The sequence below is a fragment of the Tachypleus tridentatus genome, chromosome 1, assembly GCF_004210375.1.
Source record: "Tachypleus tridentatus isolate NWPU-2018 chromosome 1, ASM421037v1, whole genome shotgun sequence".
NCBI lineage: Eukaryota > Metazoa > Arthropoda > Merostomata > Xiphosura > Limulidae > Tachypleus > Tachypleus tridentatus.
Window position 1 is genome coordinate 132,198,838 of NC_134825.1, and position 25,319 is coordinate 132,224,156.

General features: G+C 35.5%; 1 protein-coding gene across 2 annotated transcripts in view; it reads right to left on the bottom strand.

Annotated features, from left to right (window-relative positions):
- JMJD6 (Bifunctional arginine demethylase and lysyl-hydroxylase PSR) overlaps positions 1–25,319 on the bottom strand; it is a 56,129-nt gene that overhangs the window by 21,118 nt on the left and 9,692 nt on the right. Inside the window, exons 2-5 of one of the 2 annotated variants that reach the window (XM_076452716.1) lie at positions 17,254–17,468; positions 7,606–7,758; positions 5,622–5,818; positions 3,914–4,061 (exon numbers count right to left, since the gene is read on the bottom strand). In XM_076452716.1, coding sequence (XP_076308831.1) covers positions 3,914–4,061; positions 5,622–5,818; positions 7,606–7,758; positions 17,254–17,468 — 713 coding nt within the window. The remainder of the gene's footprint in view (positions 1–3,913; positions 4,062–5,621; positions 5,819–7,605; positions 7,759–17,253; positions 17,469–25,319) is intronic. The other variant, XM_076452723.1, reaches the window with a different exon arrangement.

Consider the following 25,319-nt stretch of genomic DNA (forward strand, 5'->3'; position numbering starts at 1 on the left):
TTTGTGTTTAATCTTATCACATACTTGCTACAAATGTTTTATTAAATTTTTACAAGACATGCAATTTGTGTTAGTATTTTTTTGAAATATTACACACATAGAGATGCAGTTATTACTTTAAGAACAGTGAGATCAAGATGTTGTGATGGGAGTGAAGCTGTGGAACTAAATAATTCATAGGAAAACCTTGTGAAACTAAACTTTATTTATTTATGGATAAAACCTTTTTCTTTAAAAACTAGAATTGGCTAACTTGCTAGCATCCACAGTGGCAACCTTTGAAAAGATTTGTACAACAGTTCAAACTATCATGATTGAAGCATGTGATTTCCTCTATTCAATACTATCAAACTATCACTTCGAGTTTTAGCACAAATGGAAGCACCAATTTTCAGTGGGGAGAAAAGGTTGCCACTGTAGATGCTAGCAAGTTAGCCAATTCTAGTTTTTAAAGAAAAAGGTTTCATCCATAAATAAAGTTTAGTTTCACAAGGTTTTCCTATGAATTATTTCAACAGGTTCCACACAGCTTCACTCCTATCACAACACCTTGATCACACTGTTGTTTTTAAAATAACAACTGCATCTCTATATGTGTAATATTTCAAAAAAATACTAACACAAATTGTATGTGTCTTGTAAAAATTTAATAAAACATTTGTAGCAAGTATGTGATAAGATTAAACACAAAATTATAAATCTTTCAAACAGTGCCAGATTATTCTATTTTATTCAACATTACTCACTTGTAATATTATGACCTAATCAACTGATTATAAATACTTTCAGATTAGCTATGAAAGCATTGGAATTTTGAAAATAAGAATAAACTTAGTTTCTCAATATTAGAGCAGTATAGGCTTTTGTTGCTTAAATTCATTTTAATTTTTACTTCAATTTAATTTAATCAAACCATCACTTCGAGTTTTAGCACAAATGGAAACACCAATTTTCAGTGGGGAGGAAAGGTGAAAAGTGTTAGAGGGGGTAAGTAGCTATCAAAAGCGTATTTTTGGTATACAAAAATTGTAACTTTCAATATTTTACCTTTCCTCTCCTCAAACAAATAGCTAAAATCCCATATTGAAAAAGTGGAGGGACAAGATTGAGGTGAGGAAACGTATTTAAGGGCACTCACTAAACTGTAGTTCCCCATAGTAGATCATGCATGGAATACTGCACCACTTCTGTTACCATGTATACTCTTCACCCATTGTAGAAAGATGTTGCATATATGGGTGGAAAGATGGAGAAGCATGCCCAAGTCATAGTTTCATGAAAGTGTGCTGGATAGCAACAAATGGATGACAGTACCCTGACAAGAAAGAAACAATTACCAAAAGCAGAAAACAGAAGATTAACATATGAGATGTAATCTTAGCACTTGACAGATGAAGTATCTTCAATGGATGACAGGGAAAAAGAAAGGGTGCACGACTGCAATGAAGACACCAGGAAGTGATGATGGGAAGAAAGACAAAAGGAATAAAAGGCCAATTGGATCACAATCCAAACTCAATGACTAAATAAAGATGGGGGGGGGAACTCACAGACAAAGAAGAGGAGTAAAAGAAGTAAACTATGGGAAATCAATCCAATGGAAAGAATCCACGAAAACAATGAAGCAGCAATCCACAACATATACTGGATAGAGAAAGTCATCTGGATTCCACCAAGAAGAAATTTGGAAGCAAAAAAGTCAAGAGATATACTACATGAGCCACTAAAATACAAGTTAATAAAATCAATCAAGAACAAAAGAAATGAAATGAACCAAAAACAGCTGAAAAAACAAAAGCAGTGACAGCTGGGAAAAATCAATCAGAGATTCTTGAGATATAGCAACATGGATGAACAAACATTTGGGGAAGATCGATGGAATGAGAACAAACTGTTATAAACTGGAAATAAATCTGCCTGGATTTAATGATAGCCAGGACAAGTTGATGATGAACCTGAGACCAAAAACAAAAGACATAACTAACTGGGAGGTGATAAAGATTCAAAATCTTCATGTGGAAAAATACACTACAGGAGATGCAGCCATCACAAAGGAGAAGGATTGAGAGGTCACTCCTAAAGAGAAAGCGTATCAGTATCTGCAAGTCAATTAGCAATGAAGACAAAGAATCCAAAACATGACCCTCTAGGAAATGTGTGTGTGTGTGTTTTTCTTACAGCAAAGTCACATTGGGCTATCTGCTGAGTCCACTGAGGGGAAGTGAACCCCTGATTTTAGCACTCGAGGAGATGCATGTCAAGTGTGCGAGTTCAAAAAGGGAAATCTGCTGTTTACAATAATGGGAACAAGAATAAGTATTCCCTTGGTAAATTATATAGTATCAAAAGAGTTAAAATGAAACAGGATTAGTCAAATTCAAACATGAGGAAGAGAGTGTACCAAAGCACCTTGGATTAACAAAAGTGCCCAGGTGGGAATGGGATAAGACCTTTCATTTGTAGACCATTGTTCTGTATCCCTCTAATGATTGAATCACAAGCAACCTCACTTTTAAATATGGACATCAGTGAATAGAAACAATACAGAAGAGGGGAGAAAGTGGTAAACCTGACATCGTGGAAGATAAGTTCAACTATCAATGCATATAAACAAAAAGGAAAGGATGAAAATTAAGAAGTAAAACTAAAGTAAAGGCTTAGAGAACAGAAAATTCGTGTACATACATTCAAGAATAATTTATGGTCCCAAGATAGATGAGATGTTTAAAAGATACATATTGCAGAGAGACAAGAATGTGAGGTATGTAACAGGAACATTTTATTCAACTGGAAAATCCAACTATCCAAGCTGGCTGTGGAAGTAGATAAGTATGTTAAAACTATCCTCATTTGGAAGGAGCTAACTGAAGCTAGACATCCAAAGAATGATATAGATAAAATACCTCATATGTTAAAGTTAGATAAAATGTAGACTCCTAAAATAACAAAGACCATGGTAAAACTAAGCAAACTGCATAGTAGAAAAGATACAACTAAAATTGATTTCTATCCTGAACTTACTATGAGTTTTAGCCAACCCAATGAAACTTATGTTGCAGAATCCAAGTAACTACAGATAATAATATGAGCAATACAATTATTTAAAAGCCATAACAGTAGAACATCTTATCTTTCCAAAGTCCATATTTCATACTATGTGAACTAAATTTCAAATTTATGGTCTCCCAAACTCAATGTAAGGTTGGACAAAAGTCAGTTTGTTGGATGATTAATTTCTTGATGAAGTAAAGACACAAATTTTCCCATGGAATTTGAAGCTAATGTAAATGTGCTAACAGAACATATAAGTTCTAAAGTGGTAATGTAGAATTCATAATGCAGAATAACCAAATACAACTGTGTGAGCAAAAAGAATATTTTATAACAAAGTAATAAGTTCCATAATATTAATTAATATTTGTTCTACATCACCTACATACATTAATATGCTACTGTATTCAATAAGTAAATGCTTTCTCCAAATTACAGGTACACAGAAAGAGCATGATGTGACCTGCAAGGGAATTACAAATATATAATACACACATTATTCTATTTAATACATTCTCGCCTGATGAGCAGTCTCGAATATTTTTCACCTTACACTCAAACTCAATGTTATAAAAACCTCTGTAGATATGTTACTTATCAAAACGAGATTGTCCAATCTTTCATACAAAATTAATTAATACACAAATTGTGTTTTGTGAGTGAAATTCATCCAAATAAACAATAAAGAAGCAGTCACATCACAACAACAATTTTGTTTTTGAATGGAAAGGTACAACAGCCTGTCTGATGAAGAACATATGACATCTGTTATATGTAAAATATGTGCACGTGCTACATAGTTTTTCAACTAATGAGCAGTATAGTATGTTTTATTAAACGTTAAGAAAGGCAATAAACATACTGGTTTGAATTCTGGTGGCCATGAAGGCTGCTGGGTTTGAGGATAAATAATGTGGAACCAAGTTATGGCCTCATCTGTCTGTTTTCCTCCTTCTTGTGGTCGAACTTTAATAATTTCACGAGGTGTATTTGTTGGAAAAAGGCACCATCTAGGAAAATATAGTTTGTCAACAATTCAGAAATTTGCCTTTGAAATAAAAGATTTAAAATAAATTCTTACTGAAAATTTTCTAAATGCTAATAACAAATATCTTTAATGTAAAACTGAATCCATACTTCTTAATAGACACATATCTTTACATAAGACAGTATATATAAACTTGTAACTTGTAAAAATATCAGGTGATTCATTGATCACGTGATTCAAAATAATTAATTGCAATTTTTAGTTCTGAAAATGGAATAAAGTGCAATTGACTACTGAATATTTTTCTATTTATACACATAAGCATTAAACTTTGTAACAGATTTATAATTTTACATTTATTTAAGTGCCTATGTTTGTTTCAGTATAGTTTTCCTTTTTCGAATGCAACATATATTGTTGACTGCATATTGCACAAGTCCAGTCTGTTCTCGAAATTGGTAGAAGATTCTTAGGAGTAAGAAACTTCTAGAATCTTGCATAATTCATACATAAAAATTAGTGTGCTATAGGTCTTGGAAGCTACAACTGTGATTAACACCTATTAATCAGAAAACTACAGACTTTGATCAGTAACATTATAGATTTTTAACATTATGAAAAGTTCAACTCCAGTAAATTAACTATGGACATTAATATCTTTTTGATTTGTTAATATATTAACATATTTTGCAAACCTATGAGTGTAGCCCCACTCACTCTTCCATTCTGTTGAAACCTCATACCTACTCATGCCCACTTCTCTTTAGTATATGTGGACATTTATAACAAATAGGAAAAAAAACACATTTAAGCTACATATGTCTGATAACCATCTGTAATTGGCTTGAAAGGGAAACTTGTAATTCCACTGAAAATTTTGAAGTCCGAGTAAGTCACAGTTCTGAATAAAAATGAATTTTTTTAAAACTACATATTGTTTACTTAGAAACCCAGATAAATTACAGTGCTTTAGTGTGTAGCATTATAGCAATTTGATAACTTTCTGGTTTCCTAAAATGCAATATCAAGTTACCTTCATTATAATTTCATCACTGGACCATAGCAATAATCACTGTTCATGACCTACACAAAATTACTAAATTTTGTACATTTGTATATTTTTTAGTAAATTTACTTAAACCATGAAAATAATGTTTAAAGTTTGAACATCAAAGTTTTGTATTTCAAATAACTTTGATGATAAATTATTACACTTAGCTCAAAAGCCAACTCACTGTGAAAGTGAATTTACTTTCCTTCATTTCATACATTATTAATTTCTCAAATGGCTACTTAAAAGTGGATTCATATTGGAAAAAAAAAAAAAAAAGATGAAAGGGACATTCAGAAATGGGCTCAATCAAATTTATTTCAAACTTTCAAAATTATTTATATTTTATTTGAGGCTGCAGTAAGCAGAACACATTTAAAACCAGCAAATGTAATTTTTAGAATTATAGAAATCACTAAGATTTGAATCAATACAGAGTGTTTTAGTAAGATAAAAATGATTATTGAAGTCTATAGAATTTATTTCTGTTGTTTTTAAAAAATAAAAACAGAAGAGTAACTAACTTATTACCTCTTATGTCCTTGAATTAAGGAGTTCCAAGCACTAGTTCCAAGAGGGTCAATGTGAATTCCTGTCCCAGAACGAGCAGATCCCATCACAAACCATCGATATGGTGGTCTTTTTTCTTCCCCAGCAAACTTGAAAAGGTCATCATTAAAATATTTTGGAATTTCATAATCTTCCAACAGCTTTTTTCGACGTGGGTGCTGTGAGATTAAAGATATCTTATTCTTTCTCCCAACTCAGTAACTGTTTCATAATAAGTATGTAAGTATTAACTCATTCACTACCAGAATGTTTGAAATTTTGTTCAACCATGAACAAAACACAATTCACTTGACAAGAAATAAAAGTATTTTATAATTATCTTTTCTAACATTGAAAGTAATACTGACAAGTGACATTGCTTAAAATATTAACAAAAAGGGTACCGAATTGATAAAACAATGCATTCTAATTCTTATGAGTAGAAAAATAAGAAAATCATATCTAATTAACTACACTTTAGTTTTTCTCTCTGCCGTATGATTATAATATATTATTTACAGCACAAAGATCAATACTGCAAGCAGATTCCACAGAATCCATTATTGATTTTTGAGGATACATCAGTGTGCTTCATTTCTTGAATATAATTACTCCAAAGACTATTCAAAAGACAATAAAGCATGATTGACTTCTAATGAAGTTCTGTGTGTGCATAGAAAGTGACATATCAGAAAAGTAGGTTATAATTTATAGCAAGCTCTTAACCATCACATGCTAAAAACAGAAGACAGAAAAAAAAGAATTTAAAAGCTTTACATAATTCTTTGAAGTTAACATTCTCCTAAATTGAAGATGTAGAGTGGAACCATCCTAGGTCCTTGCTTCAGCACAGTGTTCCACATTTCTCTATAATTCTGGGAGCAGGTAAAATGTTCCTTGTCCTCTTTGTTGGGGGGTAAGGATGAATATTCATAATTTTAGATCAGGTGAGATATATTCCTTTGATTGAGTATGGTATGCACAATCCTGTCATTCTGAGCCTGGGGTGTTGGCTTTTGGACTTCTTCAGGTAGAGGAGAAAGTTTGTCCTCTTTGTTGTTGATTACTTTCTCATCTCAGAAGTCTCAGTAACTTGTGCCACTTCCAGTGCTTTTAAACATTAACTGATTGTGCCAAAGGCATAGACATTAATTACACAAAAATCACAATGCAATGTCTTCTTCAGACTGCTAAGACTAAATTTACAAGTTAATAAGGCTGCTGAAAAGCATAGGAAGGACACAAATAAGTAACATTCCACCAGCCCAGAAAGATTTAAAATGCACTATTTTTACATTCCTAAACATATGACAAATAGCTAAAGAACGCACACAAAACCTCACAGTGGCAGCTCTGCAAATTGAAAAATAGGAAACTAAAACTGCTTATGTCAAGGCCTTCAAATTGGAGAAGTTTGTGACATCCTAACAGCAATTGCATATAATAAAACAAAGGAAAGTAATGCCTATGTTAAAGCAAATTATCTTTGAACTGAAGTTAAGGATTGGAACATTTTAGTTTCCCTCATTATTTGACTTAAATATTTATTGCACATTAAACAGCATGCAAAATGTTGCAATCAAAAACACCAAAATTCCCTAGTATGTTCAAGTACTAAGGTATACCCAGAAGTAAAATATCTCTTAAAATATTTTGAAAATGGATTTACAAATGTAAACATTATTTTCCATTCAAATTCAAGGCCAAAATGTTAGAGTTCTATACATGAATAGATACTTTCAGTAGAATAAATAAAACTCCACAAGACTAGAGAGTTTCATTTTTTCTCCTAGCAGACAATGTCATACTGAAATGATATTTGTGAACTGCAACAGCATAGTTCATAAATTTGGATTTTCATTATGATGAAACTTGTTAATCAACATTTTAACTGTTTTGTTCTAAATGTTTTAGAAATATTTGGCTAATCAAAAAGATAATTCAATATTAAAGTTACATATCCTACCTCTCCAAAACTGCTGTCAAAGATATAAAGTGGGCTGTCATCTTGGTTGTGTTCCATGTAATAAACAAAATATTTCATCTTCAATTTCACACTGTACCCTTCATTATCCTCTCCACACTTAAACCTCTGGTTACGATACTTTCTCGCTAAGCGCTATGGAAAAATAACAGTCTTCTGTAACAACCTGTAGAAACAGTTTTTGTTTAATTGTTTAACTAAATACAATCATAACATTAATAGGCTTCACTAAATTGTATAGGTTTTAACTGTTGCTTTATTTACGTTTAAATGTTCCTAGTTTGAATTGAAACCTCCAGAGTCTAAATGACAAACTAAAACAAGTTAATATTCTGTCTGAATTTGTGTGTACTCTAATATGAAGTATCAAGTAGGTCTTTACAGGACAGACATCTGATGTAAGTAATTTCCCAGCACTAATGTGGTATAACATCTACATTTTATCTTTACCATGCTCTATCCCTGATTCTGACATCATTGCAAAACACAACCACACTCATTAATTTTAAATAGATAAACATAAAAAGTTGTAAATTTATTCATATTTTATACATTTTTCCATGCATTCACATAACTAAATTTCACTACTAATTTTTATTCTTGGCCATATTTATGTTGCTTTGGGTATTAAAAAATTGATTTTATATATTAAATATCAGTGTAGTACAGCTTCCAGGTCATAAAGGTTATTTTGATGTATATGAACCTCAACTGTATATAAACTATTAATAATCAATGTGTACTACATGCATAATAATAGTAGTTGTGTATATGCACATATATTTATTGAAGTTATAAAACTTCAATATAGTGTAGACTAAAATTTTGCAGAAGGTAAAATTAAATAAATTTTTGTCACACCATGCCATAAAAAAGCAACAAATTACATTCTGCTTAGATATGCAATTTTGTTATAAAAACTGGACATAAATAAATGGATCAAGAAAACAGCAAGTACTGCTTACAAAGACCATTTCATAGATAATTTCATAAAAAATGTCCAACATGAGCAGATTGTTCTACATGCATTTATATATGATTACTAAAGGGGTAATATTCATGGGAGACTGCATCCACTAATGCAAGGTATAGAAGTCTGAAAGGGAGAAGGTAAATTGAGCAAATGTGTCAAAGACAGCCAGAAAAAGACATAAAACAGAGCACTCTACAAAACAGGTCAGTTGTACATTAACATTTTCTAACACTGAAATGTATTTTCAATTGATACCTCTTCTTACATACAACTTTCACAATTCAATGCTGTCCTCTGTATCCAAACTTTATTGCACACCATTGCCTTTGAAACTCCCACCTAATCTCACATTTTCATATAACGGTGCATTATGGCATGCAAATAAGCATGCAACAGCCCTCAACTAATGAGAATACAACACTGTCTCTTGTTACAGCAGATTCACTTGATACTGATTGTTCAATTGCTTAGATATTAGTCAAGAAAGCAGGATACTCCAGGAGTTAGGAAGAAGGGTGAATGAAAAAAGGTGAATATTTATATAAAAAACACTTTCAATGTTGGATAATCCTGACTTTCAATATGATACATAAAATCTACTTGCATAGAGCTAGAATCCAACCTTGAAATCATAGAGGGACCAGTGCAAAATTTTAGCAATATGAACTCCCTTCAAGAAAAACTTGAAGAGAACCTATGGAGCTCAATACCCTATACCATGGAACAATATACAATGAAAGTTGTGAGAGACCACACCTTGTCTGTACCAGGGTAAGCTCTTTACCCAAAGAGAGGAAGGGAAGTATTACAAGATGGGCAGAATGTACAAACACAGTCCAGAACATGTATCAGGCTTATAGAAGTGCTATGTGTGTAGTGTGGTAGAAGATGCCAAAGCATAAATGAAGGGTTAACTCCAATCCAAAAATATGCAGCACCATACAGGGGTGAGAGAACACCAGGAAGTTTAGAAGAAAGTATCACCATAAGACAGTATAACAGATTATCATAAAATGCTACTTTTAAAAGCACACGAGTATTAGGTTTTAAACTAGGCAAGGAAGATGGGCAATGATCCCTCCCCTCTGTTTGCTTTATTCATTAGTCTTTAAGTAGGAATGGCCTTAACTGGGCCTTGTTCAAGATAATGAGAACTGTGAGAACACGTTAAGCAGTCTTGAGGAACACCACATCTCATGGGTGAGCATAATATCAGGTTAAGATGGCCATACACTGTGTGAATGTGATATAAGTATACCCTAGCAGCCAACATTTGCCACTGAACAGAATTCTATGAAAATAAGAGGGCTCTGGAAAAATTTAACCATTCAGAGATGGTATGAGGTGTGGAGAATAGTGACCAGAGACAATTCATACTCCAACACAGAAGAAACAGCCAATAATGAAGACAGTGTGCAATAAATGTTTGAGGGGCTGTATACATACTAACCTAAACAATCTCTTCTAATGAATGGCAGAAGTAAGCAGCTAAAGTAAGTAATGTTAAATATGTGATGGAAGGACACCTAGAAGCACCAATTTGAATTTCCATCCAACAAAAAATATGCTAAATGAATGAGCTGATGGTAATTGAAAAATGATAACAAATAGAGAAAGAGTTCCATGAAATGAAGCCCATTTCATGAAGATTGGGAACCATGAAGAGGAGAAGTATGGTGCAAAAAGACCACACAGACACGGCAAAGAAAGTGACCAGGATCCATATGAGAACAAAATTGATAATTGTAATGTCAAGGTATGGACATAAATGTACTACCACCATTACACATTGCAAATCTTAAAGTGAGAAAAATGAGATCCATATAGATAATGATATAAGAGCACAGAAACATATGCGAGAAAAGGGATGGCAAACAGGTTAGAATGTTGATGACTACAGGTGAAAAGGAAAGAATAGGTTGTAAAGGAGAGATGGTATAAGGAACAGGAAGCAAAATGTTCAAAAGAAGGAAGGATAATAGGATGGAGAACAATAATGAGGTCCCAGATGGAAAGGTTAGAAGAATGGAGGTGCATAGTAAGGACTGAGGAGGATTATAATCCTGAAAGAAACAAGAAACTAAAGAGAGAGAGAGCTGTTCACTAACTAGAAATAGTCCAGACAGGTAAGCCCAGGTCAAACAGCCATGTGAAAAACTTGGATAACTGGAAAACTGAAGGACAAGAGAAAAAAAACAACCCAGTGGCCAATAGCAAGAAATATTCCATTTAAGCTGGCACCATGAGGAGGTGACAGGCAAATGGAATGCAGGAGGAGGATGACCATGTGCAAAGAGAGACCAAAATATTATGTAAGAGACTTTATAAATCCCACACAAACCCAAGGCAATGATATAGCTGGGTGGAAAATTGAAGCTTAAGAAGAGAAGACTTTAAAAGGTTCAACAGAGGAAACAACTAATAAGCTGGCTAACATGATGCCACCAGTAGAAACTGACAAGGATTGTTCTGAATGAGAGAAGAGACAAATAGAAATAAGCATTAAGGAAGAAGTACTGACTGAACACATTCACTAGTGCTGATGGATATAGAAAGGAAACAAGAACAGGAGAAGCATGGCACTGATACAAAGAACAACTCCATGAGCAGCAACTTTTCAGGTCTTGAGAGATGATCAAAGACTCACAACACCTGCTATATAACAGGCCACAAGAAGACCTTAAAGAAAATAGGCCAAAAAGATGAAATTAAGGGTTTTGAAACAGAGAATGCACATACTCTGGAGATCCTTTCAACTGTTGCAGTTTTTTTTTTGTCTTGTTTATAACAAACTAAGATTAGTCAGAGGTTTGAATTTACTGTTTCTAACACAGTCTTTCCTTTTGATTTTATTTTACTTAACTCTTCAGTATTAATATTCCCTTTCTCTCTACACAGTTAAAATTTCTTGCTTAAAGTTTCTGTATCAGTTGCATAGAAAAAATTATTTACTTTCTAAGCTTGAGAGGTTTCATAAGGATTTAAAAAAAATGAGTATTGTGAATTCAGGAGTAACCAAAATTCCAAAATGATATGCCTACATCACTCTATACAACAGCTTATGCCTTTGAGAATTTGCTCATGCAACTAGCCTTGAGCTATCTCCTTTCTAAGACATAACATGAACTGCACTTGTGTATGATTTAATCATCATGTACAATATATACCCTCTCTTCAGAGTAAATCCCCATATGAATGTGCACTTGAAATAAAATTAATTTCTTATTCCTGGCACTGCTTTTAACAGATATGTTTCTTAAAATTTAAACTTAATTTTGTGAGATTTGTGCTGCTTTTTCACAATGTTAACTTTCTTTGGTTTTCTTTCAATCTGTTTTGACTGAAGTCTACATCATCACTATATAGCTAAGAAAGAATTTGATCTGAAGAGTTTCTATTATAGTCATAAATTTTCAAATGACTGATGACTTATTTGGTGGTTATTCCTTCTTCAAGTGCATAAACTCGTGTTAACATGTTATTCTCAGATGCCTCTTCTTCAGTTTCAGAATTTCGTCACCATGGTTTACATATGTTCCTATTTTCTGTTTTTGGTATTTTGATCTCTTGAGTCCTTCTACCCACTTGAGGAACTAATTTCTATCTCCATTAACACTCTAGTGCTAAATTTTTCTATTTTCATATTTTTCTCACATTTTTGTTGTTGTTTTAATTTCATTTTCTGAAGCCCTAAACCATATTTCTGATAGTTTGTTCTGGAAATTTGCAGTTTGATCTTTTCAATACCTTAGCAAGGTTTTATGTTTTGCCTACTCCCTGATTACATGATTTGTCTGTTGTTGGGACTTTCTTGGATGTGATGCTCTTCTCACTACCATTTGCGTTCCTTACTTTTTTTATCTCCTTGACCTTTGTTTAGCTTGTTTCATTCCCCAAAGGTTTCAAGAGTATTTCTAATGTCTAATACTGGTCCTTCTTTTTTTGGTTTTACTTATCTCAGTGTTGTGAATTTAGCTTTGTTCCACAGCCCAATGAACTCTCTACCTCTCTCTTCCTTTTTCTTGTCCTTCTATCACTTCTTGCCTTTCACCCTACTCATCTAGTTTGGCTGGTCAAAATTTTCAAGTTACTCCTGACTCAAACGAAATATTTGATCCATCTAAGAGTCTTTTTGTCAATATTTGGCCCTACTGGTCTCAACCTCTCCTATACTTCCTATGCAATAGGTTTTATCTGTTTTGGAAACTTTTATATCCCTGGAACAAAGATTATTCTTTGGGTGACCTAAGAAAAAAATCCCTTGTGATCTTCTGTCCTTTCTTGTGATGCCTCTGCTTTCTTTTTTTGAGGATTCTTTTGGTTGATAGATCATGAAGTATACATTCCACATCATTGTTTTAAAACTGTTGGTTACCTACTGGACATGTTCTTTTTTTCTTTATATTTAGGGTCACTTGATTATGATCCATTCTGACAATTCTATAGTGATTTTCCAAATTTATTGTCAGAGTGGAACTTATTCTATGGTCCTTCACTTCTGCATGTTTGATTTTCTGTTTTGGGCCCTCTCAATCAGGTTCATCTGACAGGCTTTCTTATCACAGAAGCTTTGAATATGGTGATGGAGCAACTCTTTTAATTGGACAGAATTTTTCCTACAGAGTTGATCATTTTGTCCTTAGGTGTTTTGATAGATTTGTTCCACATTGGACATGCCAATAATCAGTGCTCTTCTCCATACAAATCTCTCCCTCTTTTGGTCCCTGATACCTCACCCAACTATGGCTATAGATACCTTCAACCAGGAATAGTATTTTCTCTTTCTGTATGTATAATCCTCACCTTAGCCCTGACTCATATCTTGGTACTGATCTATGACACTTCTTGCCAGTTTTTTTTTGTTTTTGTTTTTTTTATAGGTCTTACATCCAGAAGTAGCATCTCTGTCTTTTGGACTCAGATACAGTGGGGGCCATTTGGTTTGATTTATGAATCTATGGGTTCCTTTTCAGGTAACTATTAAAGGTCTCAAGTTCTATCCATTGACTTTAGCTTTTGTTTTTCTCCTCCTCCCCTTTACCTCCTTTTTACAGCAGATCCTGTCTTTCATTAACACCTCCTATAGTGTCAAACCGTTTGGCTAAGAATGCTATTGAAAAGATTTGTCATGTTTTTCAAAACTTTGCAAGACATTTCTTCTTTATTTGCTTACCCCAGAACACCATTGTTTGTTCTATCTTATTTTGGGGATTTGAGCTTTCATGGAACTCCTCATTCCCATGGATGTGCTCAAATCTTTTGCAATAGACTTTGCACAATCTATGAAACCACTTTTGGGATATTCTGTTTTCCATTATCCATCTTACCTCTTCCCTATATGACTCTTTCACCTGGTGGCTTGATAGAACCAATACTGCTGAGATTGTGCCTCTTCCTCCCTGATATCTATACCTTCGTCCTTTTAAAAACACTTCCCTTGGAATGTGGGCACTTGTCTTAATTCTTTGGATACTTCAGGATAGTGAAACCTTCAGAAATTGACTCTTCATATCAACCTTTGGAACCCTTAGTAGTTTGTCAGGCTTAGATAATTTTCTTTCAGTTGTACAAGTTTGTCTGGTAGTTAATTATTTGGACAACTTAACTTTGGTATTCTATATCAAACACCACAATTTCTTAGGTATTCTAAAATGGGTTGATTATTTTTTTTATTACCCAAAAAGTATGTTTTTTTATAATTAACACTTATATTTTTCATTTTATCAAATAAAATGTTAAGTAATTCATTTAATAAATTGGCCAGTTGTTTAATAATTGTTTTTATTGAATTGAAAATAAATCTAAATTTGAACCAATATTTATGGAGTTTAGGAATAGGATAAGTAAATAATATTCAAGCATTTGATTTCACCACACTGTACACCACAGTTCCATTAACATTTCATAAAACTGGAAGAAAGAATATTTAGTTCCAAAAACATAAAAGATACAAGTTTCTGCATTTATAATAATTATACATATTTCAATAACCAGGTTTTAAAACACGTAATAGGAGTTCCATTGGGAGCTAACTATTCTACTTGTATTGCAAACTTATATTTATTTTTATTAGAACAGGTCTACCAAAAATTACATATCTGCAGACATTTTTGCTTTAACTTAGATAAACATGATTTGGAAATTAAAGTAATTTATAATATCAATAGAAATATTTTTGATAAAAGGAAATATATTGCTCCTCCAATGTATGGTTTACCCTCTTAATAGTAATGTACCCATCCTTCTGCTATAAGCAATATAACTTTAAAATTATTCAGATTTTGTAAAATTTATTATCAATAACACGATTTTATTATTAACGTTGAAATATTCATATACAAGTTAACATTTAATGGATTTAACAAAAAACTTTAAATAAAATTATTCTGCAAGAAATATAGGAACATATTAAATAAATATAAAGAAATAAAAACTAATGAAATTTTACTAAAAGCTTCTAATTATTTTTAGTTGTGAATAAGGTCATTTAAACAACTTAGCACTACTTTATACAGATGAGCACCTCGCCACATATAAAGGCTTGTTTAGTATATGAAAATTAAGTTACAGTAGACTTAATGGGTAGTAGTTTGGAGCTATACTAGTCAGTTTAGATGGCTGGTTGGGACTCTTCATATTAGTATAATTCCTCTACTTGGTTACTAATTAATGTCTTACCACCATAATGAGAACTGAAATGTTAACTTCAGGAGGTAAGTTTATTTAACTTATCCCCAAGTGGTAGTACATTATTATTATATTTTTCATTTAATTTTTTATTTATTTCTTTTTCTTTACTTTGATAAGCAGTCACCTTCCCACAATTATCTGCAGGCAGTGTAGGGTGATACAGGTGTGGGACATGGTGGACTTTAGCAAATTTCTATTTTTATTCCTTTGCTTATTTTATTTTATTATTATTCTTCAAGTGAGACTGGCAAACAGAGGTTAAGATTGATAGATAGTGTATTCCCACTGTAATGTGGGTTCTACTTCTTCAATCATCTCTGAAACCTATTCTATATTCCACAATATAGCCTGTACCCTGGGGATCCTTTCAATTGGTGCAGCATTTTTTTTTTCAACTTGTTTTTGTTTATAACACTGTATATACAGATATATATATATATACACATGCATACAAACAAGTTTACAATTGTGTGTTAGAGTGGCATCATCAGCTAGAATATACTCTGCAAAAAAAGAAATGCAAAAGGCAAAATTTGAGACAAATTGATAAGTTTATTCCGGGTAGTTCTGTATGACATGTGTGAAACTTTGCACATTCACTGCTAAACATCCAAAGTCTGCAAAGGTGTAGTCCACGCTCACTAGTTGAAGTTTAACGTCACTCAACGTCAATAACGAGTATGCCCCCCGTGAGCATCAATAACTGCTTGGCATCTCCTGCCCATGGAAGCGATGAGATGACGTATCACATCCTGTGGAATGGCTGTCCACTCAGCCTGCAAAGCTGCTGCAAGCTGAGGTAGAGTCTGGTTGAGATTGTCGCCGTCGCAGACGTCGATCCAACTCGTCCCAAAGATGTTCGATGGGGTTTAAATCTGGTGATCTAGAGAGCCAGGGAAGAACGTTGATGTTGTGGTGTCTCAAGAAGACAGTGGTGAGTCGGGCTGTGTGAGGACGGGCGTTGTCATATTGAAAAACGTTGTTGACGTTCACCATGATGGGTTGCACATGGGGCCTAAGAATCTCGTCGACGGTTACGTACGGTCTGATCGAAAATCCTACGCAGCCCTGGTATGGTTGAGGCAGTAGACGTCGCAGTAGTGGTCACACGAGGTCTGCCAGATCGTGGACGGTCACGAGTTGATCCATGTTGTTGGTGACGATTCCATAGCCTTGTGATGGTGCTTGGGTGGACATTCACAGCTCTAACAACATCTGACCAAGACTTGCCTGCTTCCAATCGACCAATGGCGTTGTTGTGTTGTGCTTCAGTCAGTCTTGGCGTAACTGTATTGCGTGTTGGTAGCTTAACACTGAGCTACGGAAACCGAGAACCCGTCACTTTTATAGGGATTTTGCACGTTGCACTTGCAGAACATGCAGATCTCTCAAACAAATTTATTGAACACGAATGCGTTTTGGCAAAAGATCCGATGTTTTCCTCTGTTTTCAAAGTGCACAACTTTTATTGTCATTTTGGTCAGACAATCAGTGCCTTAACACGTGTAACATCAAATACTCTGAGCTTGTAACGTTATTACATATTTTTCTCTTTAAAATAAAAAAAATATCCCTTTTGCTTTTCTTTTTTTGAAGAGTACATAATTCTTGAAATATTCTTTTACTAGTTAAAAGTGTTCACCTACTTTTGCCTGACTGATTATGTGAAATTTAACCATCATTCCCACAGCCTCATTAAATAAGAGTGTATTTTTGTAGCAACAAAATGCAAGCAATGAACTCTGTTACAGTTCAAGTAAACATAACATTAGGCCATGTTCAACTCGACCAAAAAGCTACATGCTCTGCTTAGTTGCTGTCACTGCTTAAGATTAATATTCAGAGAAACATATATAGTCTTAGCTTTATATTTTTTAAGAATGAGAGTGAAGCAGGTCTTACTATTATTGTAAATAATCATACAGAAAAATTTAACTAGAACTACCAACATACAATCTTTAACTTACAGGTAAAGTCCATTTATAGGTTGCTTTCCAATGATCAGTTAAGCCGAGAATAACTATTGGCTTGTAGAGTTTCTCATATTTTTCTATAAATTGATCAATAGGTACATCTTTTACATGGATACGTTCAACTGTATCTTTAACTTTGCTTTTATCCAGATCAAACCATTCTGAGTATCTCATTTTTCTCCAACCATCACAGTCCTTCTCTCCTAATTCTTCATAAAAAAACACAAAATCAGATAAAACTGCAACATTAAAGTACATAATAAATAACAGAATTGTTTGGATTTGCCAGTTATTTAGTATTCAATTTGAACATTATCTGAATAAAATGTACATAGACAAATAAAATGCACAACAGTTTAGATTTCATGAGTACTTTTGATAATACTGCACTTTAATTTTAACTTAGTGTGTGTATTCGCTACTGTCTGGCTTTAAATTTTAACCATAGTTTCTTTGAACTACAGCACAATATTTAAACTTGCAATGAACAACACAGGCAACAGAGATTGTTCTAAAAAAAAGCAAACAGGAATGGTCTGAAGATATTTTTTTAATATGCTTTGTTAATTTAATAACACAACAAAATGTTTGACACTCTTTTTAAAGTTGTTTAAGTTGTCAGCCCCTCCCAATACTGCCAACAACTCGTTCCATAAGCTAATTACTCTATCAACAAATATGAAACTGTTTTAACTGAAGGCTAGCTGGTTTTTTTACATTATTTCAACCCATCTCTATACAATAACTCTCCATCCCAGAATCATTATAACCATTTTTTCTAGCAAGACATAGCTAACAATTTGTAAACTACTTAGTTATAACTACCTCTTGATTTGCAACCAACATATTTATGAATAAACTCTAAAATTCAATTAGCCGGATACCTCCCTCTACAGATTAGATACTTCCATACCCGCACGAACCAACAAAGAACCTACAATCAGTTTACCCTTAACCCTTTCATATGGGTTTGGTATAATATACACGAGTTCAACACATTTTCCCAACTTAAGTATTTGAACTATAATATTTGATATAGCATGTGTATCTTTAAAAAAATTTAAAAGACATTGAGTAAACATTACATGTATTTTGTATACAAAAATAATGAGATTTTTTAATGAAATACTTTTATTAAACATTTGTTTGTGAAAATAATCTTTTTTGTTACTAGTCTGAGTCCAAAGCAATTTTGCGTTATGATTAAGAAAATTATTTTGTTCCAAAAATCTCAAATATTATTTGTGTAATCCCTACAGTTTCCTAAATACATTTCAAATGTTCGTTTTCAGTAAGACTTCATATTTTATATTAATTTTCATACTCTATGTGGGGTCTATCACATGAACAACCTTATAAAGATCATAAAAAAAATTAGGTTGATTGATTGATTTAGTGTTTTATGGCACAAAGCAGCTAGGATATCTGCGCCAAATGTCCGGTTAAAAGGTAAAAATAAATTAAATGTAGTAAAATACAGAAAAGGAAATGAAGGTAAAACAAAACATCATTGAAAAACAGAAAAAGCATAAAACCAATGCTGACACCTAGTCAACAATGTTAAGAGAAAGCAGAGTAAGAGAAGTTGTAAAAGACTTTCTCTAGCAAAATGGTAATGATCATAACCCGCCAGGAAAACTAACAGGTAAGTTCAAGAATCACCGTCAGTCACCTGAAGTTGGCCTTTCCAGTCCTGATTCTGGGTTATGTGTCATCGCAGCCATTATCCAAATGTAAAATAATAGAAGTTTTAAAAGACATAGCAAAATCGTAATAATGAGTAGCCAAATGTCAATTAAAAAGGTAAAAGTAAAGTAAATGTAGTAAAATTTGTAAAAGTAAACGAAGGAAAGAACAATACAGCAATTAAAAATAGAAAATTGCATAAAACCAATGTTGACATCCAAACTACAAAGTTGTAAAGAACTTTAGCAGCAGAATAGTAATGATCATAACCTGGCAGGAAGACTAACAGGCAAGTGCCAGAACCACCATCAGTCACCTGAAGTTCGTCTTTCCAGTCCTGGTTCTGGGTTATGTGTCATTATGGCCAGTACCAAAGGGTAAAGTAATAAAAGTTTAAAAGACATGCAGCAAAATTGGAATAACAACTCGCCAGGATGACTAACGGGTAGTTCAAACAGCAGAGTTAGTCACCTGAAGTTGGCCTTTCCAGTTCTGGAGTCGAGTTATTTAATGTTCTGGCCATTTTTCAATGTCAAATTGAACTAGAAAGAATGAAACTGTGAAAAGGGAACCACAATTAAAAAGGTGTAATGAATAAATGTCCAACACTTAAATGAGATTAAAAAGATTAATGGCCATTAAAAAACTAAAAACTTTATCAAGGTGTCACCATCACCAATAACACTGTCGAATGTTACAGATAAACCCTGCAAAAAAAACATGTTTTAAACATTGCCGTCGTTGAAAATCGTAATGATGGCAAGAAAGTAAAATGTGGCTGATAGTGATTTGAGTGTTAAACAAACTACACACTGGTGCATCAGTTCCAGATAAAAGAAAACGATGAGTTAAAAAACTGTGACCAATGTGTGGTCTAGTTAGAACAACTTCCTCCTCCCAAACGTACAGGAGCTAGATGGCCAAAGCCCAATATAGGGTTTTATTTGAAAAAGCTTATTGTCTCGTTGCTCACTCCAAGTGGACTGCCAGCTGGCACAGAGCCGAGCCTTGAATAAGAGACCATAGTCCATGTACAGAATAGGCACAGTGGTGATAGTGCCTGAGCAAATAGATTTAGCTGCCGTGTCTGCAAGCTCGTTCCAACGAATACCAACATGGCCTGTATCCAGAAAAACTGGATAGAAGTAGCAGTTAATGAGAAATGTGCCAGTCGGTTTTGAATATCAGCGAGAACAGGGTGTTAGCCAACGTGTAACGATTCCAGGGCCAGTATAGAACTAAGCGTGTCAGTATAAATAGTACAGTTGGAGTACTGCTCAGCTTCAATATGATCCAAGGCAAGAGATATGGCATACAGTTTAGCAGTGAACACAGAAGCTGTAGAGGGGATTCTGCGTGCAACAAACCATAGAAGAGCCCACTGAATTACCTGATTTGGAACCATCTGTATAAATGGGAACGGAATGATTGTTTGAAAGATGTTCATTAAATTAATGACGTTACTTCCAATCTGGAGTATCTGCCTTTTTCAGATGACTGAAATAAAGGTCACACTACGGGGCTGTAATAAGCCATGGTGGGATGGGCTGACCTGTGAAATCTGCAATGTTATCCAAGGACAGACCCAAGTCATCCAATTGCGCCTGGATGCGAAGGCCAAATGGAGCAATGGCAGATCGTCTGTTCTGAAAAAGAGGAAGGAAAACACATCCCCAGGTGAGATGCTTCAGTAAGGAATGAAGTTTCGAAGAATATCGTAAAGATAGTTGCAAACGGCGAAGGTGCAGAGAAGGTTCATGAGATTCAACGTATAAGCTTTGAACTGGAGAGGAGCGGAAAGCCCCAGTGCAGAGTCGAAGTCCTTGGTGATGAATGGAGTCTAGCATCTTTAAAGCCGAGGGTCTGGCAGAGCCATAGACCGTTGATCCATAGTCAAGTTTTGATCAAATAAGAGCACAATATACCTTTAACATAGAACATCGATCTGCTCCCCAACTGGTAGTAGAGAGGACATGGAGGATGTTCAGTGCTCTTGTGCATTTGACCCATAGCTGCTTTAAGTGTGGTATAAAGGTCAGCTTATGGTCAAAGATAAGCCCCAAGAACTTGGTCTCAGGGACCATTGGCAGCGAAACTTCACCGATATGAAGTTCAGGATCAGGGTGAATACCCCGTTGGCAGCAAAAGTGGATGCAAACGGTTTTAGAGAGAGAAAAATTAAAGCCGTTCGCCATAGTCCACTTCAGTACACGATTGAGGGCAGTTTGTAGTTGCTGCTCAATATATCTCATGTTCGACGACTGACATGAGATGTGAAAGTCGTTGACATACAGCCCATTCGCAATAGTGAGAGGGAGTTGTTCAGTGATAGCATTTATCTTTATACTGAAAAGTGTGACACTCAAAACACAGCCCTGAGGGACTCCAAGTTCCTGTACAAAAGAACGGGAAAGTGTCGAATCCACACGAACTTGGAATCTCCTGTCCATTAAAATTTTTTTAAATAAACATGGGTAAATGGCCACGTAACCCATATGTATGGAGGTCTCGCAAAATGCCATACCATGTGTCATAAGCCTTCTCAATGTCAAAGAATATTGATACAAGATGTTGGCATTAGAGAAAGGCTTCTCTGATTGATGTTTCATGTCAAATTAGGTGGTCTGCGGTAAAATGCTGTCATCAGAACCCACACTGGGTGGGCGAGAGGAGGTTGTTTGATTCAAGAAACCAAACAAGACAATCATTTACCATCCTTTCTAAGGTCTTACAGAGACATTTCGTCAAAGCAATTGGACGGTAGTTTGAAGGAATCTTGGGATCTTTCCCTGGCTTAGAGAAAGGTAAAATAATAGTCTGGCAGCAGGCATCAGGAAAAACATTCTCCTGCCAGATCCGGTTAAAGACAATTAGAAGGACATCAAGAGAAGCAGGAGATAGATGGTGCAGCATATCATAGTGTACATCACCAGGTCCAACAGATGTACTGCCAGACCGATGAAGGGCCATTTTCTGTTCCACCAGTGTAAAGGGATAATTATAGTGAAAGAGAAGTCAGTTCGAAAGGAATAAGGTGAATGCTCTGGCTGAGTCTTGATGGTCAAGAAGGTGGAGGAACAAGCAGAAGTGCTAGATACCTGGCAAAAGCTTTCACCTAGAGTATCAGCGATGCTCTGGACATCAGCCACCACCTGACCATCAGAGAGTAAGATTGAGAGGGGAACAGAATTGTAGTGCCCACTGACCTTTCGAATCCTGTCCCATATGACCTTGGAACTGGCAGTAGAAGATATGCAAGTTGTGAACTTTATCCAAGATTCCTTCTGGCTTTGACGTATTACCCACCTAGGATGTGCATGGGCCCGTTAGAAAGCGATGCGGTTCAAAAGTATGGGGTATCTACGAAAAGTATCCCAGGCCCGTTTTTGAGCCTTCCGTGCTAAGTGGCAAGCAGGATTCCATCACGAACGAGGATATCATGGAAAACGTATTGAGGTTTTAAAAATACACTGAGCAGCTGCTTGCATAATACAGCCAGTATAATACGCTGCCACACAGTCATCTATTGATGGTCCATTCATAATGGGAGGATCAAGTCCTGCAAGAGCAGTGAAAGTGGACCAGTCTGCCTGATCCAGCTTCCACTGGGGCATGCGGGTAGGGCGACATCAACCATGGCCAGTCTCTCTCAAAATTACAGGAAAATGATCACTGCCTAGTGGATAATTGTCAACCTCCATGATAAATGGGAGAATAATGAAGGGGAGCACACTGAGAGATCAAGAGCGGTAAAGGACTGACTAGGTACGTGAAAATAAGTGGAAGAACCAGTATTAAAAAGAGAAAGATTGTGATCAGAGAGCATACGCTCTACAGAGCGACCCCTTCCATCAATAACAGCACTTTCCCAGAGGGAATGATGTCCATTAAATTCCCCAGGATTAGAAATGGAGACGGCAACTGTTCAACCAGAGCATCAAGGTCTGATTGATCATATGTCTCTCCAGGGGACAGGTAGAGAGAACAAACAGTGATGGTATGACCAATGGAAAATACAGATGGCTACAGCCTCAAAGGGTGTGTGAAGTGACAAAGACAGGGTAGGCACATGCTGATCAACCAAGAGTGCTACCCCTCCATGTACTCTTCCATCACACAGCCTGTCATTTCTGTACAGAGAAAACTGCCGAATAGTGACTGTATTAGCAGGTTTCAGAAATGTTTCTTGTAAGGAAATACATACAGGATGGTAGGAAGCAATCAGTGTTTTGATATCATCCAGATTAGAACGTAAACCTCGACAATTCCATTGTATCAAGGTGGCCATTTATAATGATGGGTAGGCAAAGTGGCTGGAGAACCATTCTGTTTAAGACCACGTCTTTTTTCCTTACTATCCTTAGTCGGAGGAGGTCTATCAACCTCCATGGATCCTGCCCTGGGTCGATTGGGCAGGTCTTTGTTAATGGAAGGGGATTCCAGTGACTGAGTACACGAACGAATGATTGTTTTGCCTCCTGGAGTGGGAGAAAAAGATGTATCAGAAGAAATGCCTGTATTTGAAACTGAAGGATGTGAATCTTAAAGTTTGTTGGAACGTATGGGAGAAACAGAGACGGGTGTGGAAGTAGATTCATCAACCTTTTTAACCATGGAGGTCAAAAGGCTTTTCATTTGTTTTGAAAACGATTCTCTTGGAGGCACAGAGAGATCTGTCTGCACTCCCACTGTAGTTGTGGAAAGAAGTGCAGCAGCATATGTCCGAGATGGAGTGGCGGGCAGCAATTTCTGAGCCTCAGGATAACTTATGTAATGAGTCGTTTTCAAATGCTGCACCTCTTTTTCCTCCAACCATTTTGGGCAAGAAAGAAAGAAGGAAGGGTGAGAACCATTGCAGTTGACTCAATGTGGGTCCATGTCACATTCATAGGTATCGTGGTCCTTGCCACCTCAATGAGCACGTGTCAGGGAACCACGACATGATGTCTTTGAGTGGCTGAACCTCTGACATTGGAAACATCGGAGAGGGTTTGGAATGTATGGCCGTACCCTGCAAATTAGATAACCTGCCTTGATGGTGGCAGGTGCACGTGATGATGTAAATGTCAAAACAAGGGTATTTGTTGGCAGTGTAACTACATCTTTGCAAGTGCAGATGCGCCTCACTGCAGAAACTCCTTGAGTGGAGAGACCAGCGAGAATCTCTGACTCAGGGACATTCTTCAAATCCCTCTCAACACTAACTCCTCGTGATGAATTCAAGGTAGCATGAGGGGTAACCTCAACAGGTATATCCCCTATTGCAGTTGAATTCAAGAGGAGTTCACTGTAGTGGGTTGTGGATGTTTCAACTAATGTCTCCAGACCAGCAAGACCCTCTAGTCCCTTCTGAATAAAAAAGGGGGACAATTGCCCTAAAGGTTTTTCTGAAAGAGAATGTAATATAAGAAAATGAGGTACGTTTGTTACAGATGTCAAAGATTGCTGCTCAGAGTCTTCAAGACGTGGTTGCTTACCTATTGACTGTTTTTTCACTATTTTATTTAAATTTTTTGAAGGATCCATAGGAAAAAAGAAAAATTTCGGTACCCACTGACCCCACCCACCATGGAGCCCTATGAGGGGATGCACTACAATGTCACGCAAGGACAATGCAGCAATGCCAGGGTTTCGTGAGCACTATACCCAAACACCAGCATCAGGCACAATGTCCACAACACCCGTTGAGAACTTCCAACACTGGTACTTGGTTGACTCTAGCCCAAGTGGACCAGCCGATTGACCCAAGGGGGACCACCCAAAGGCTGCCCATCTACAGGAATTCAAGGCCAAAGTGGTGCGTTAGGGTTGGACCCCTCAACCACCAGGATCCTCTCCTCCCCTTCACAGGTCGCCACGCACGGTAAACACGTGGGTGGATGTTTAGCTTCCAGAGAAGGTAACCAGACAGAACAAAACCTTCCCTGGGAGGTCCCCTCACCACATACAGGAATCCACATCGAGGGGAAAGAGGGAAAAATAAAAAAATTAGGAAATATAAATTTATTTTTTTGTGCTAGAATGATTATATATTGTAACACAAAAATACAAATGTTTACTCAAAGTCTCATAAAGCTATATATTTAAATATATATTTTTTTTATTGATCTTCCAGTATGCCTAGCTAACGTTACACAACTTGCAGTGCACATGCACGTTATGTATCCAGTAAAGTAAAACTGACCTTTGGTGTTCCTGGTCTTGGATGCGCTTTAGTGAAATAGTATTTTGTAATATACAGTCACATTTCAATTATTATACATTATATATATATAAATTATTACTATTTAGAAATAAATTAAACTTAAAACATAGAATAATAAATCAAGAAGAAAATTATCTCTTCTTGCTATGACCTTCGAACTCAGTTGGTC